The 16764-nt window shown below is 32.2% G+C and overlaps 1 protein-coding gene across 2 annotated transcripts; it reads right to left on the bottom strand.

The window, feature by feature from the left end:
* Positions 1-2494: 2494 nt before the first annotated feature.
* Positions 2495-11736, bottom strand: LOC139898373 (topless-related protein 4-like). Of its 2 annotated transcripts, none has more exons than XM_071881103.1 (26): positions 11626-11736; positions 11254-11346; positions 10450-10629; positions 10215-10328; positions 9952-10110; positions 9680-9872; positions 9462-9585; positions 9221-9333; positions 8785-8956; positions 8543-8652; positions 8365-8434; positions 8192-8265; positions 7966-8061; positions 7785-7880; positions 7507-7634; positions 7043-7277; positions 6189-6359; positions 6022-6114; positions 5664-5813; positions 5423-5533; positions 5165-5344; positions 4822-4950; positions 4639-4734; positions 3962-4150; positions 3564-3730; positions 2495-3183 (listed from the first exon to the last, which is right to left on the bottom strand). In XM_071881103.1, the coding sequence occupies exons 2-26, from the start codon at positions 11331-11333 to the stop codon at positions 2979-2981; spliced, it is 3435 nt and encodes a 1144-aa protein (XP_071737204.1). In that variant the 5' UTR covers positions 11334-11346; positions 11626-11736; the 3' UTR covers positions 2495-2978. The 2 variants fall into 2 exon arrangements, with proteins under 2 accessions (XP_071737204.1, XP_071737205.1); XM_071881104.1 differs by having other exon boundaries at positions 8785-8953.
* Between the last annotated feature and the right edge of the window lie 5028 nt (positions 11737-16764).

Raw genomic sequence — 16764 nt, 5'->3', positions numbered from 1 at the left:
TATCATATGCGCTTTTAATCATATGCGATTTTCATCATATGCGCTTTTTATCATATGCCCCGTCCAGAGGCGGAGCCAGGAATTAATAATAGGGGAGGCTTACTTTATACTAATATAATTATAATTATTATATAGTCACTCTCCACAATCATAACAAAGTATTACGAGTATTATTTACAAAAATGTATTCAATCATAACCGTTTTGAATACACTAAATATATGAATCAAACTAATAGGTGGGGTTTGTCAAAAATAATATGCAAAAGTTCGTTAATTGTGCACATAGACATTTTCCAACTACTGAACATTATCATATAACATATGTGTTTAATTATACTGTTACAGTGGCTCTTTAAATACATCAAGATAATGCAATTAGAGTTTTATATATTGGAATGACTTGTTATTTTTTAAACTGTCTTATTTTTCATTTGGGCTATATTTATATTTAAATGTTAACAAACTTTATTTGAGACTTATCTAAATCAGTTAATAAGAATCACTAACTATTCAATGTATTTGGGCCTGATGGGGGAGGCCCAACAGCAAAATCCCAAAGAAAATAATAAGTCCGCTAGAATTTCAGTTTAATATATGAAGATTTCAAGAAGTGGACTTAGTAAAGTAATCCACTATAATAGAGGTTGAATATGGCAGTTTAATTAAGTCTCAACTAATCACCTAGGATTCGTTTTCTTCATAAAGACCCCACTATCCCTATCAATCTATTGATTAAATTCAATTTGGTACATAATTTTGTTTTTGTCTGCCAATATATAAGGTGGCACCCATTTATAAATGGTTATATACTCATCAAGTTGTAAAAACCCACTAACATCACTTTAATAAAGAAAAACTAAACGTGTTTGTATATGAACGTCTCTTTGCAAAAATTCATTTCTGTCGGCCCTCATCCTTCATGTTGTCCCACATATATTCCGTTAATAATGATCCAGCTAATAATTTTGTGGTTTCATGTTCGGTGGGGGAAAAAATAATAGAAGAGTTCAACATCTTTATCTAGTGGGGTTTAATTAATTGAGAGTGTCGGCCATACTTAAAAGTATGAGCACTCCACTTGCCTTTAATGTGCTTTTGAGATCCTCTATTTATTTCGATGACATGGGAAGAAGAAAAAAGAATTACGCCACTTCACAAATTGTAAACAAAAGCTGGCTGAATGTGTAATCAGAAGTATGTAGCAATTATTCGATAATTGAGGGTGTGTTACGGCTGGAAAATAGGAAACCGAAACTTGTAGCAGTATTGTAGCAGCAAGTTTGATAAGTAAACCAAAGTGAAAGTAATGATGTTTCTATAAAAAAAAATATGGTGGTTATGGTGTGTTTTGATATTAGGTGATCATGGTGGTAACTCTTGTTTATGTTGGTTTGTTCTTTGGTTAACAGCAGAGTGTCGAGTGGTTGGTTGGGTGGTTCACGAATGAAAGAAGAACAGACGCAACAGTTTAAGTTTAGAGATAGTGATGATGAATGTAATTTCTATAACTCTCTCTACCTCTTAATGCAGGTTCATTTTATGATCGTTGTAAAATCTTATTTTTTTATTTTTGATAATTAATTAAGTCAAAATAATGTAAATTAAATAACGTCAAAAACTTTTTGAAATACCTGATGAGTATAACTCAGTGGTGGAAGAATCCAAGTTGATAAATTTTTGATCAGAAGACACATCAGAGGTTTCTAGATCTTCCGGTGGTTTTAGCGGCGGAGGACGGTGGCCGGCGGGAGCTCTTCGTGCTGATAACGTGTTGTAATTTTAGTTGTTTATAACAACTTTAGTATGCTAATCTAAATACAAACTTCTTATAATATAAGAGTGGAATGTATACGAGAGAAAGAAGTATAATACTTGATGCAAGTATATTAGAATAGTGTGTTCATCTTGTACATATTGATGCATATTTATACTACAAAGAGTGTTACATATTTGACTTTTGTGAATTACATAAAATTGTTAGCCACCATTTCTTGACTTCTACTTCAATAATTGATGTATTATAACATTTATTTTATAATTTCAAGTGGGTAATAAAATTCCATTAATATGTCACATGACAAGTCATTGTCATGCGAGCTTGTCAAAAATTTATTAGCTTAAAACTTTACATATGTAAATAGTGATATGTAAACTATAAGTTTATATCCTACACTACTATTTTTGGAGGGTGTATAGTCCAGAAGCTACTGTAATTCGTAATTTTAATCCTTTATTTTAATTAACTTACTTGAATTTTTTAAAACATTAAAAGGTCCACAGACCACAAGTAAAAATGGTATCAGCCGCACCGTTTTAGCAACAAACACTTTATCACCACATTTGGGCTCTTGTTGACCCTATGCCAATCACAATTTGGATATATAGTTATTTAGGGTCACCCTGCCCATTCTCCATCTTTGCACTCAACAATGATCTACTTGCTTGATCAAAAGGCATTTACATACATCTTCAACAAAACAAGTAGACAATAGGTTGTAACAATGACACAAAAATATTGTACAAACGTAACCCCAAAAGCGGGAATGACTACGATATTAATTACAAACTTTTCATGCTTAGCCTAAGCTAAAAATTCCAACTTGAACGACCCAATGATCAAGTACATCACCGTTATACTAAAACTACATTTAAAGTGAGTTCATAAGAACTCAAAGGAAAACAGCTATACCAAACTCTTTCGAGCAGATGAATACATACGTAAAAAAAATAAACAAAATATAAAAAAAAAAATCAAGGCCATAAACATAGCCTTCAATCATTCCCAATTATTATAAACCGAAACAACACTTTGTGCCCCATCATAAAATTTACACCATGACAAACCCTCTATTCATGATGTCTAAATATTCATTATACTTTTAGCGTTTGCTTCTAAACTAATTTCTAATGGATCATCATCCTCTACACGCTACTGTACCTAAATCCTTTAACATCTTTAAAAAAAAAAAAGTTTAATTTACCTCTGTGCTTGATCTGTTGTACTTGCTGCAACAGGAGCAGTATTGCTTGGTCCGGCACCATTTTCTAGCGGAGGTGGGGTCCCCCATTTCCCTTCCGATTCCAGTGGCTCGATAACAACGACAGCACCATCGTTAAGTCCCAATGCAAATTGATCAACTTCAGATGGATGTGCAGCAATTACTAACGGATGCGCCCTTGAACTGCAATATCGTACGGTATTAGAAACAATGACCCTTATGGTTATAAATTTGTCAATTTGAGTTCTTACATGTACATACTTGGAGTATTCATACATAAAAACCTCCTAAATCAGTTTTAAAATAATTCAAATGCAAAAGTTTTTTTACATCATAATTGGTACTTGTTAAACAAGAAGTCACGAGTTTGGACGATGAAAAGTATTAGTAATTTGACCCATTACTAAAACTTGTACATTTTGACACCTCTAGTTTTGACCTGTAAACCACTTATAAAAGGACTTTTGTAGAACATAGTGAAGTTATGTTATGCAGAAACTAAACAGGTCAAACGAGCTTTTAACTTTTTTTTATAAAGATAATTACATCAGGGAAACACTTACTTTGGACTGTTTGGCAAATAAGCAGTTGAACTGATACGACATCGCAACCTGAGTGTTGATCCAGTAAGAATACCAACACTTCCATCTTCGAAACTGACGAATATTGATTTGCTATCACAAGAATAAGTAGCATGGGTGATCAAGCCACTTGTCTCTGGCGGGAACCACTATTTAGAGAGTATCAATAGAAAAAGTTTCATCAGATATTGATCACAACTAAATTAATTAATGAGATAATCTTCTTATTAAACATGTAGGGACTGCGATGCACTTAGTAACAAGGCCATATAAATAAAATATGTTTAAACAAATCAAAAACCATTTGGATTGAAACGACTACACTAAGTAGCCAAGTAGGGATCTTTTTATTAACAAAAATATTGAATATTTATACATACCTGTTTAGGGGATTCCATTTTAGGTGCTTCATAAACAGCTATCTGAGTTTCATGAACGGCAAGCAAATGTGTCTGATCTTGGTGAAACTGCACACGAGTATCAGCAAGTGGAGCAGCAACACGTCCAGCTGGAATTTGCAAGTGTTTACTCGTTTGCTTTTCCCATCCATTTGTGTTCCAAACACACAACTGCACATAAAGATATAACTCAGACCCTACAACAAATTTTATGTCTATCCATATTTTATAGTCTAGGTAACTTTGACCCATTAAAATAGTGGGTCAATTCAGTTATGTTTTTCTCTGTAGGGAGGGATCAGACAGGTAAAAGAAAAGTGAATACTGGCTTAGAAACAGGTCAAATGAGTTGTACAGATCGAGTGAGTCAGAAGTCGCTCGATGTAAACTTCCTTCAGCATTTTATAAAAAAAAAAAGAAAGAAAAAAAAAAAAAGACACTGTAAGTTAAATGATGTTGCTTTCATTGTCAGATTTAAACACAATCTATAACAAAGATAAGAACATTAGGCAGTGTGTTTTGGGTCAACCTGACCCAGGCCAAAAACTACACATTTTGCTAAATAATCCTAACAAAATGATATCAATTGTATGAACTTTTATGACTTTGATGAAAAAATATCAACAAACGAGGACCAAAGATCATCCAGTTTCTCTTACCTGAGAATCAGCACCAGAAGATACAAGCACATTAAGCACATTGGAGAAAGCCAGGCCCGTTATTCTCTTACTATGGCCTTTTAGCTTCGTTTTAACCTGCTCAAAATATATAATTAGCATCACTTTGTGTGTCAAACAAACATCAGTTAAGACTTATTTTTTGAATAAGAGCTAGTGAATAACCTCATCAACTCTAACATTATATATTTGGATAGAAGAATCATCCATGCCTATTGCAATAATGTTGTTATCTTGTGGATGAAACGCCAAAAAAGTTGCTGCAGGCGGTGGAGGCATGAATGTAGTCATAGTCTGTGCAAATCAAGAAATACATGTATATGTATCAAATACATAAATACAAAACAAAAGACAAATATTAAACATATATAGTCAGTAGTTTAATTACTAAAATCAATATAAAATGGTCAAAGAATTTTAGTGGGTCAGCAAAGCGCAAAATGGGGCAACTGTTTTACCCATTTGGACCAAAATTGCCCCTCTTTAAGAAACACAACAGCGATCTTACCTTAAATGTCATCATATTAAACAAAGAGATCTTCCCGCCAGAAGCAGACATAACATAGGAATCATTCTTGGATAATGCAAAGCAGGAAATGGAATCTTCAGGGTTCGTATCACTGATATCATTGGTCATCAATATACCACTTGTTGGTTGCCATAGCTGAGGTACAATGTTAGCAGTGGCCTAAAAGGATAAAATGTGTTATGTACAAACATAGGTTAAAAACCTTAAATTCAAATTCAAAATCTTTTATATAAATACCTTCCCGGATGAACTACGGTCATTCCTTTGCCATTTCCATAGTTTATGGACAGCATTGGCGGCTAGAGCTAATATGGCAAGTCCTGAATTTGTGTATATTAATCTTGAAACCTGTACCAAATGTGGGAACAAATTAAACTAAGTAAAAAAAAAACAAATATATAAAAATCACTATCACTATGATGATGATAAATGCAATTATAATATGATTATAACAGTGCTAGGTTTAGGGTAAAAATACCCGCATGCCTGAAGATGTACTGTCAGGAAGCCTTAATGAGCGGCACTGTGTTGGTTCTGTTATTTCAGTTAGTTTCCATATTCTTGATTTTTCCATGGCTTCATCAACGATTCGAGGTTTCACATCAATTGGACTCCGATTGTCACCATTCTATAAGCACAGCAATTTAAAAAAAAAATAAAATATCATGGCCACAAGTTAACATAATTACCCAAACACATAATTGGTTCACAATCTTGTTTGAAATCAGCCAAATTCAAACCATGATCAAACTAACTAAACCCTTGTTCCAACCCAATGCATGCCAAGTCAAGTTAAACAGTAATTATAAAAACATCACAAGAAAAGAAATGCTTACCATTGCCACCATGGAGGGCATTGGTGTAACCCTATCTATAATACTTGGTCCCACAGATGTATTAGCAGCACCAAACATGCTCATCATGGGTGTCTGTATATGTGTCGAACAATTCAGTAACATAATACAGTAAAACAAACGAGATGAAAGAGATAAGATCTCATTACCTTCACTACAGATGCAGATCCAGATGCAACTCTAGAAGCGTCAAAAGATCGATTTTCATAGTTTCTTAATAACCTTATTCCATCAGGATTAGCAAGAATTTTTATGCCATTTTCGTTTGTTGAAACAGCCATCAAAATCCCGTCTTTATTGAATCTTATACAAGGGGAAGCCTGCAGGTACATTAACAAGCTATACTCAATATCTAATGCAAGTAGTCTCTTAGTCATTTTTTTCAGTGTTGTAGCGGCGGCCGCCTCGGCCGGTGCGGCGTTTTTTTACTAGTCCATCCTGACTCGGAGAAAAAACGTCTAATAAGGCGATCAACTGGTCAAACATCGTCAGGTCAAATTCGAGAAAAGTCAAGTCAACGTCGGTTAAAGGTTGATTTTTTGTATCCCTTAAAGAAAAATAATAAATAACTAACATATAATCCTAGAGAACACTATAAAAAGCCTATATATTGTGTAAATTACGACCACGTCATCTTATTTGGATATCTTTTAATTTTTAAAATATCCATATTTAAAGTATTTATGTCCGAAATATCTCTGTCTAATGTAATTATATTTGAAAGTCAGCGTTGGTCAACTCCCATCTCGTCCCTCACCGCGTCCCTGTCTCGACCGACTCGTCCCTCCAAGGTCTTCACCGACGCGTCCCCGACTCGCGTCTTTTACAACCTTGTTTTTGTCAAGAATGACACTATTATAGAAATTATAAAAGCTCGTAAACATATTTGTAACTATCAAGACAGTATAGAAAAACTGGCATCTAGAGTTGAGGTGTTTTGCCCCGTAACGCAAAGTCACATAAAATTAAGAGGTTTTCATGAAACAAAAGAATCAAAGAGTACCGGTAAACCACCATCAGCATCGATTGTAGTCAATAAGTTAACATTGTCCATATCCCAAAATTTAATCATAAATTCATCACCAGCAGCAAGAAAACGATTCTTGGTAGTATCGAACTGCACAACCTCAATTGATCGTTTGCCAAGCCCATTATATGTACGTTTTACAGCTCCTTCACTTTCATTCCATTCGACAATGTATGAGTCTCCTTCTTTATTTGTTCCACATGAGAATAACCTATTAGTTGTTCAAACATCATCAATATATATTTTAGTTAACATCATAGATAGCCTGAATATGCCTCTCAAAACAATAATAATACATTAAATCACAAAAAAAAAGGCACTAGGCATTTTTTTTTTTCTCAAACAAAATTTGACTTCACAACCCAAATACACTAAATGGGTTAAAACTTCCACCTCTAACATACAAAACTAAAAGGGGGTAGCGATTCAAGTTTTTATACCTTGTTCCATCGGCACTATAAGCCATTGTGGTGGATGAATGACCAGGAGCATCATAGTCCACTCTTGAACCCATGTTGTCATACAACCATGCCTTAATTTTCCCATCAGTTGCTGTCGAGAAAATAAACTGGTACAGCGAATATGAGAAAACAATTAGCAGCTTCTATGTAATGCATACATAATTTTAGTACTGTTTACACAATACATAGTAATTAAATCATGAAATGGAGTACTATAATCTTTCATACTAACTTCATTGATTCGAGATTGAATGTACCTGAATATTTTCTTTGAAATGTGGACAAACAGAATATACTGGTGCATCATGACCCTCAAATGTATATTGTTTTGTCCCTGTTACTGCATCCCACACCTGTAATAAGAAACTTCATATCATACATTGAGGTTTTACAGCATTTAATTTTAATAAAAGAAAGCAAAATCAGTAGAACACAAACCTTTATTAATCTATCATCTCCACATGTGACAATGCAAAGTTGTTTATTGGGATAAGAGAAAGCAAGATCATTTACACTGCCACCATGAGCATCAATCTGTACAAGAAAAACAAATATAATGGTAAAGCTCATAGATATCGAAGTAAATTATGCCAGCTGTCAGCCTTTAATTAGAGAGGTAAAAAAAATTTTAAGAATGTAAAAGATAAGGAGAGCACACACAAACCTCCAAGTGGTTTCGCAGATCATCACCACCGTGATAAGAGTATATCTGCACAATGTGCTTAGAGTATGCAACACCTATATGTATGTTTCAGCATAAGAATGCATGTTGCAAACAGTTACCCAACTTAAACTTGTTGGTTACAATTAGAAAAAAAGAACAATTACTAATTTTACCAAACAATGTTCCATCAGGGCTCCATGTTACACGATTAATTGATGCGGTATTGTCATTGGCCAAAGATGCCTATTTTAAACACAAGTCAAAGTCAACATCCAATACATGTCTGAATACATCTTATATAAGAAAAAAACAGTTATGAAGAAAGATAAATATAGTTAGTGTCGTACAAACCTGCAGAGGCATTGAACAAGCGCCAAGATCCCAAACCTTAAAATTCTTGTGAGCAAGCTTCTCCCTGCTACCAAGCTCCCATATCATGATTTCTCCATTGCTCGACCCGACTATTATTCAAGAAAGACAAACCAGATATTAGATAACATAAGAAAAAAATACTTTACCAATTAGAAGTTTCTGAAATCTAAACCAAAAGACGAAAATACCATATATAGAGTACATAGAAAGTGGAAACTAACCAAGAAGCAGAATTTGCTGAACTGGATGGAAGTCCATACTTTTGACAACGGACCCCTGATTTAGGGTCATCACTACAGCCTTAGGTAAATCATCAGATGAGTAAGAGCTTTGACCATGACTTTGACCCATGTAAGCAACAGGCAACATGTTTACGGGCATGTGATTCACCTGCTAAGAACAGTAACCCATCCGGTAGATATATAGGAAAAAAAAATTATTGGTTATCGTGAGAATAGTTAATATCAGAATATATGACAATAAATGTTCTTCTATTTTGGAATTAAAGACAATGATCAAATAAAAAATAAGATCAAATAAAGAGCAAGATCCTTAATGTTCTAAAGGCGAGTTTACATGCATTAATTTAAAATAATATAAGAGATCATGATTTATTTTGGTTTAGTCAAAAACACAAAAAACGGGATAGTGTCATACTTCATCAGATATACCAAATGTCCTCGTTCTCTTCATCACATGTTCAGAGTCAGCAGTTTGATAGTCTACAGCTTGATTATTAGTTGGAGGAGTCCTTGGCCGCTTTAATAAAGCTTCAGATTAAAACAAAACGAGAAAAACCAATTTTATTCAGAAAAATTTCACTTAATAACCTTATTAGGGATACAACATGTCGTCACACAAAATAAAAAATTTTAAAAGAAGTAAAAAGAACCATTACCAGCACTATTAGGTGGAGCGAAACCTATAGGACCAGCAGAAACGGATGGATGAGGCACAGGGGTTGGATTTGCCATCCAACCTGCAAGAGAAGATGGCAGAGTTGCAGGTGTAGGCTGAAAAGGCTTAAAATACAAATGAGGTAGAATTTAGTAAATAATAATAGCATAAAGTTTTCAACTTTAAGATTTTATCAACTGTAAAAAAAGATTCACTTACGCCATGAGCACCAAGAGCGCCAAGAGGGGGAAATCCAGCAGGCTTTGGTACAGAGCCCATTAAAGGATTAGTTACAGGAGATGGGGCCCGTGCACCATTTGGTTGTGACTGTCCACAAGAATGGTCAACAAACAGCGTTTTTATATCCGGATTCGGCTTCGGGTTCTTACACAGCTGGTGCTGCCAGTTCAGACTTCAACACAAAGCAAATATTAAAAAAATGTCCTGAAAAGGAAACATATTAACAAGGCAACAATCAACAAGATATGAACCTCTGATTAATAAGTGTTCGCAGTCTTGAATTCTTTAAGCTAGGGAAATTTAGCTTGTCACGAAACAGGGGATTTGCTTCAATCAATTTCTTTAGCTCACCGAGCATTATACCCCTAGCAGACTTCGTGTCTCCGTATTTTGATAGTTGTTCATTGTCCCTGTAAGCAGGTATTTATTAATTAAAAAAATACGTACGACTTAATACAACACAAATTCAGACGGTACAAAATAAATATCACTGACTACAAAAATCCCCACAAACCTGAAATTCTCCAGAGTCAAAAGCTGGGTTATTTCCTTAAAAAGATCCTCATTAAAAGCGGAAAACACTTTCAAGTCCTTCACGAGAATTTCAACAGCTTTAGCACGATCCTTCCTACAAAATTAATCAGAATATAAAAGTCTGCATAAGTACACATTCAGTAGCGTTAAAATCAACAAATGCAATATAATATGCATGCTTATATAAGATATATAAAATTTGTGTTACTACATACTTATCTAGAGCTTCAAGGTACTTCTGCTTGCGTATCTCAAAGAAGATTTTCATTGAATATCTATTATCATCAACCTTGGTGAATCCAGACAGATACTTTTCCACTTCATCCCAATCACCGTTTGTCACCATTTCTTCAAAGAATCGCATATTGAAGAAAAATCCTGATTCTTGCTCCAACCTACAGAAAGGGATAAAAAAAAAAATAGTTTACATATAAACACCACATTGTGACCAAAAATTACCAATTGTCAATTTATATACTTTTGTGAAGTGAGAAAAGATCAAACAAACACACTTACGGAGTAATAAAAAAGCTATTTGAATCATGTACGTGGACGATTCTAGCCTAGTGTATACTTTTAAATATAGTCCATTGAAGTGTTTAATATCATTTGAAGCAACAATGATGCTACTTGTGCATTTATCCTATGTTTGATTGAGGTATAAAAACATAAACTTTGTCAAAATGTGTATATATAGTTAAAAATTATATACAAAAAAAAAACCATGTAATTACCATTCTGAAGTGTTCGTGCAAGCAGTGGCCACCACTTGAACTCGAATACAGATGGGGCAGATGTAAAAGTTTAATAAATTTTCCGTTGTCAGCCGGGTGAACACCAAAAAAAACCTTATTTTTTAGTAATCTTTTTTTTTAGTGTAAAAAAATTTTTCCAGTTAAATCTAGTGGGGCGGATACCCCTATGGGATATAGTATAATCCGCCACTACGTGCAAGAACACTGCCCTGTTTACATGTGAATAAATACATAAAAATTATTTTTAAATACAATAAAACTTACCTGTGAACAGTCTCTTTAAACTTCTCTTCATCTAAAAACTGAAGTATCAAAAACACAAGCTCTCTACTGAGAGACGACATAGCTTTCCAAAAGCTGCAATAAAATAAAAAATAAAATGAAATACCTAAAACCATCGCAGATCGGGTAATTAAAATAATAATTCGTTTTAAAATCAGCTAAGCAGGTCAACAAAACCCTAATTCAAAACAAATAAAACCTAATAAACAAATTCAAATACATACAAAAACATCTATATCTATACATACGCACAATCAGTAAATACGTAATCTATAAACACAATCGATTAATATCAATATACAATAAATTAGATGTGCGTGTCTGAAATTGATAAAACTATTAACAAATTGTTACCTTTTGATTAGAAAATTGAACAGATCGTAAGGGTTTTTAGAGAGAGAACGAAATTTAGGTTTAGAGTCTAGATAGAGAAAGTGGTGTGTTTTTAGAGAGAGAAAATTGAAAGAGGTGTGAAGCGAAGAACCATTCGAGAATCGAGACACAGTTATAAATACAACTGATGATAAGGATATGGAATTATCATTTGATAAGTTAGTCAGCCTATCGATGTTTTAAGTGATAAGTCAGTTAGCTTATTCATAAGTATATTTATATTTGACACGAATAACGAGGATTTCTTTTAAAAAGAGTTATTTACTTTTGTTTTGGAGATGCTACGGTGTGAACGGCCTCACGAAAGGTCTTGTGTTCTTGTGGGCTCCACTTCTATTGCTAACTTTGTCACATTAAATTAGTTTTGAAAATTGTGTTGTTTTAATTATTATTTTTTTTTTTTGGTAAAAAACAAGATTTAAAATAGATAACTATTTTTTCACGAAAATGTGAAAAATTGAAATATACAAAAAGGAACAAGATGAATTTACATTAGGATAATCCACCTGCTCTACTCATACGAAAATAAAGGTCCATGAAATCATTACACATGCCATATGAAAGCTCCTGTACAAAAACTAAAATGACAAACACCAACAGTAGAAGCATCACAATTCTTCACATTAGCATCCAAGGATGAGAAGTCCATATATAAAATTGATGACTTTTGCATAAATTTACTTCCACTAGTCATTGGAACACCTTGTATTTAATACGAATCACCACCCCGGCCTAACACAAGTAGGTCCCATTCAGTTGCGGATCTAGGATTGGTAGTCACTGGTGTCACCGGTTAAGACCCCTAAAAAATTCCTACTAGATGTCTTATTTCAATGGTGTCACCCAAAAAATGTACACTATCCAGTGGTGTCACTAGTTAAAAACTCAAAAAAAAAAAAATCACTACATCGCGTATTTCAGTGGTGTCCCGTGCCACCACTGGATACCATATAGGTACGCCCCTGGTCCCATTAAAAAACCACTTTGATTTTCATTAAAGATTTAGGCTATGTTTGTGAACAAGTTTTTTGGAGTTTTAGTTTTTATAAAAAAAAAAACTCATGTAAAAATAAAAGCTCTGTTTTGTTGCAAGAGCTTAAAGCTTTTTGAGATAGGAAGAAAGCTAAAAGTTACTAGAAATAGCGTTTAACTTTTAGCTTCTAGTTTCTTGTCATTTTACTCTTTATTTTAACAGTTTCAGCTACTTTGTCAAACAATTAAATACATATAAAAAACTACCAGCTACTAACTAACAGTTAAAAACTACCAGCTAACATCTAAAAGCTACCAACTACCAGCTAGTTTTGTCAAATATACCCTTAGAAGAATGATAATTATAGCTATTAAAGCAATAATTAAAGCAATAATTTCGAAAAAAATAATTAAGCATTACATTTGTTGTGCTTTTTAGTTTAGTCTCGCTATTGTTTCTTTGTCGTGAGCTTTTGTTAGGTTGATTGTTAATTTAGCAAAACTAGCTGGTAGCTTTCAACTATTAGCTAGTAGCTGGTAGGTTTTAGCTGTTAGCTTTTTATATGTATTTAATTGTTTGGCATAGTAGTTGAAAATGTTAAAATAAATAGTAAAATGACAAAAAGCTAGAAGTTAAAAGCTAAACGCTAGTTCTAGTCGCTTTTAGTTGTTAGCTTTTTATATGTATTTAGTTGTTTGGCAGAGTAGCTGAAACTGTTAAAAAAGAGTAAAATGACAAAAAGTAGAAGCTAAAAGTTAAAAGCTAGTTCTAGTGGCTTTTATCTTTTATGACAAAAGCTCCTGTAAAAATAAAAGCTCCGTTTGGTTGCAAGAACTTAAAGCTTTTTGAGAGAGTGAAAAAGCTAAAAGCTACTAGAACTAGCGTTTAGCTTTTAGCTTATAGCTTTTTGTCAATATACTCTTTATTTTAACTGAAATGCCCTATTCATATCGATTATAAACGTTACATAATAATTGATTTCATTGCGAGGTATTTGACCTCTACATGATACATTTTACAAACATTGCATTCGTTTTTAAAAGACAAACTTTCTTTACATCAAAAGTTGACGGCATGCATACCATTTCATAATACATCCAACTATAATTGACTTAATAATAATCTTGATGAACTCAACGACTCGAATACAACGTCTTTTGAAATATGCCATGAATGACTCCAAGTAATATCCTTAAAATGAGCTAATGCACAGCGGAAGATTTCTTTAATACCTGAGAATAAACATGCTTTAAAGTGTCAACCAAAAGGTTGGCGAGTTCATTAGTTTATCATAAACAATTATTTTCAATAATATAATAGACCACAAGATACTCATATTTAGAAAAACAATCTGTGAAGGTCTACTCCTGCTATAAAATCATTCATATGAAGAACACCGGAACCTTTCAAAACAACTCACCAATGGTAGCTAGTGCGTAGTGCAACGCAAAATCATCTCACCGTGGTAGTTAATACAATATAATTTTACAACGGTAGATAATGCGTAGTACAATGCAAAATCATCTCACCGAGGGTAGCTAAAACGGTAGCTAGTGCGTAGTGCAATGCAAAATCATCTCACCGTTACTAACTACTAAATCGAACCATAAACAATATTACAACGGTAACTAGTGCGTAGTGCAATGCAAAATTATCTCACCGAGGGTAGCTAAAACGGTAGCTAGTGCGTAGTGCAATGTAAAATCATCTCACCGTTACTAACTACTAAATCGAACCATTTCGGTAGCTAGTGCGTAGTGCAATGCAAAATCATCTCACCGATGATCGATAATACAATCTTTATAGAAATCGAACCTCTGAATCCAAATAATTCTATCATAGAATGTAGTTTTGAATACTTGTGTCTATTTCGTCAATCATTTATAAAAGCAGTTCATGTATTCTCAGTTCAAAAATATATCTCAAAAACATTTAAATAAGCATTTATAAAAACAGCGCATGTATTCTCAGTCCAAAAAATGTAAGGAGTAAAAGGGAATCAAATGAACTCACGCATATAAATATTGTAAAACAGTTATTAAAACTATGCATGAATTCACAGTCCAAAAATGTAATGAGTAAAAAGGGAGCAAATGAACTCATCATACTGTATTTTATACAACTGAACAATGCAGGGTTGGCCTTGGATTCACGAACCTATATCATTCATATATGTATTTAAAACATATTCTTGTAATCGAATGAATTTATATATATAAATTTATTAGTTACACTATTAATAACCTATATTTTTAATTTGTGATTAATATTTATATAGTTATATTATTATGTATATATATATATATATATATATATATATATATATATATATATATATATATATATATATATATAGTGTTATATTAACAATACATAAATTGTTATATATGAATATTTCTAAAATAAATTGGTTAATATAGTTAATATATACTTATAATAATATTTTTAAAACTTTTATTTTTATCTTCATAATACTTTCAATAATAATGATAGTGATATTACTAATAATCATAATACTTTTTGTTTTAATGATAACTTTAGATAAATTGTTAGTAATTATAATAAATTTTAATAATAATAGTACTGATAATGCTAATCTTAATAATAATAGTAATAATAATAATGATAATAATATTATGATAGTACTTATAACAATAATAATGATAATAATGATATTAAAATTTTAAATATGTTAATAATACTAATAAAATGATACTAATACTAATATTAATGAAAATAATAATAATATTAATAATCATAATCCTTATCATAGTAATAATAATAATAACTATATTGGTAATGATAATATCAACAATTTTTAATATAATGAATAATTTAATAATAATAATGATGATAAAAATAACAATTTTGGTGTTAATACTTAATGCCTATCAATAATAATAATTATAACAGTCTTTTTACGAATGGTAATCTTAATAGTAATACTTTTGTTAATAATAATAATACGTCTAAAATGATACTGATACTAATATTAATGATAATATTAATGGTTATAATACTTATAATAATACTAATAATATATATAATACTTGTAATTATAATAACAACAATTATGATACTTATAATAATAATTATAATACCAATTATAATACTAATTCTAACAATAATTTTAATGATCATAATGATAATAATTATAATAATAATAATAATAATAATAATAATAATAATAATAATAATAACAATAATAATTTATAATAACAATAATAATAATAATAATAATAATTATAATAATAAGTATAATAAATAAGGACTAACTTAGAAGCCCATAAAAAAATGCACCACGCAGGGATCGAATTCGAGACCTCCCGCTACCCCAACACGTTCCCAAACCATCACACCAATACTGCCTTTCTGATTTAAATTGTTACCCAGATACATGTAACATCCCGCATTTTTCCGTTAAATTATTTTAACGCCCGTCTTTTTTATAGATAATATCTTTCTTTATCTAAATTCGTACTTTTCATTGACTAACGTTCTAAATATTTCCGTTATTTGGTTATAACATCTCTCGGTTACTCTAGCGTTTTAAAATATTCGTTCGGTTAATTCCCGCACCCGACTACAAACTTGAGGGACTAATCTTGCCACTTGGGCAAATTTGATTAACTAGTAACCCACCACCACCACTCATTTTCTAACGGCCCGTCCTAATCCATCTGGACGAATACATTACATTTGGTTACATCGCGAGGTACTTGACCTCTATATGATACATTTTACAGACATTGCATTCGTTTTTAAAAGACAAACTTTCATTACATCGAAAGTTGACGACATGCATACTATTTCATAATATATCCAACTATAATTGACTTAGCATTAATCTTGATGAACTCGACGACTCGAACGCAACATCTTTTGAAATATGTCATGAATGACTCCAAGTAATATCTCTAATATGAGCAAATGCACAGCGGAAGATTTCTTTCATACCTGAGAATAAACATGCTTTCAAGTGTCAACCAAAAGGTTGGTGAGTTCATTAGTTTATCATAATCAATCATTTCCATAATTTTAATAGACCGCAAGATTTCCTTTATTCAATAATCATACACTCGCAAGTGTTTAAAAATAATCATTCATATGGATTGAACACCTGGTAA

The sequence above is a fragment of the Rutidosis leptorrhynchoides genome, chromosome 3 (genome assembly GCF_046630445.1).
Source record: "Rutidosis leptorrhynchoides isolate AG116_Rl617_1_P2 chromosome 3, CSIRO_AGI_Rlap_v1, whole genome shotgun sequence".
Lineage (NCBI taxonomy): Eukaryota > Viridiplantae > Streptophyta > Magnoliopsida > Asterales > Asteraceae > Rutidosis > Rutidosis leptorrhynchoides.
Note: the sequence above shows the minus strand (reverse complement) of the source record. Positions and strands in the feature narration are given on the sequence as shown.

Excerpts from the sequence above, each read along its gene's own strand:
- LOC139898373 (XM_071881103.1), bottom strand. The coding sequence starts at position 11,333 with ATGTCGTCTCTCAGTAGAGAGCTTGTGTTTTTGATACTTCAGTTTTTA. Across the intron at positions 9,334-9,461 it reads CGCTCCACCTAATAGTGCTG|CTTTATTAAAGCGGCCAAGG; the intron begins GTAATGGTTCTT and ends TTTAATCTGAAG. Across the intron at positions 7,278-7,506 it reads TATAGTGCCGATGGAACAAG|GTTATTCTCATGTGGAACAA; the intron begins GTATAAAAACTT and ends AACAACTAATAG.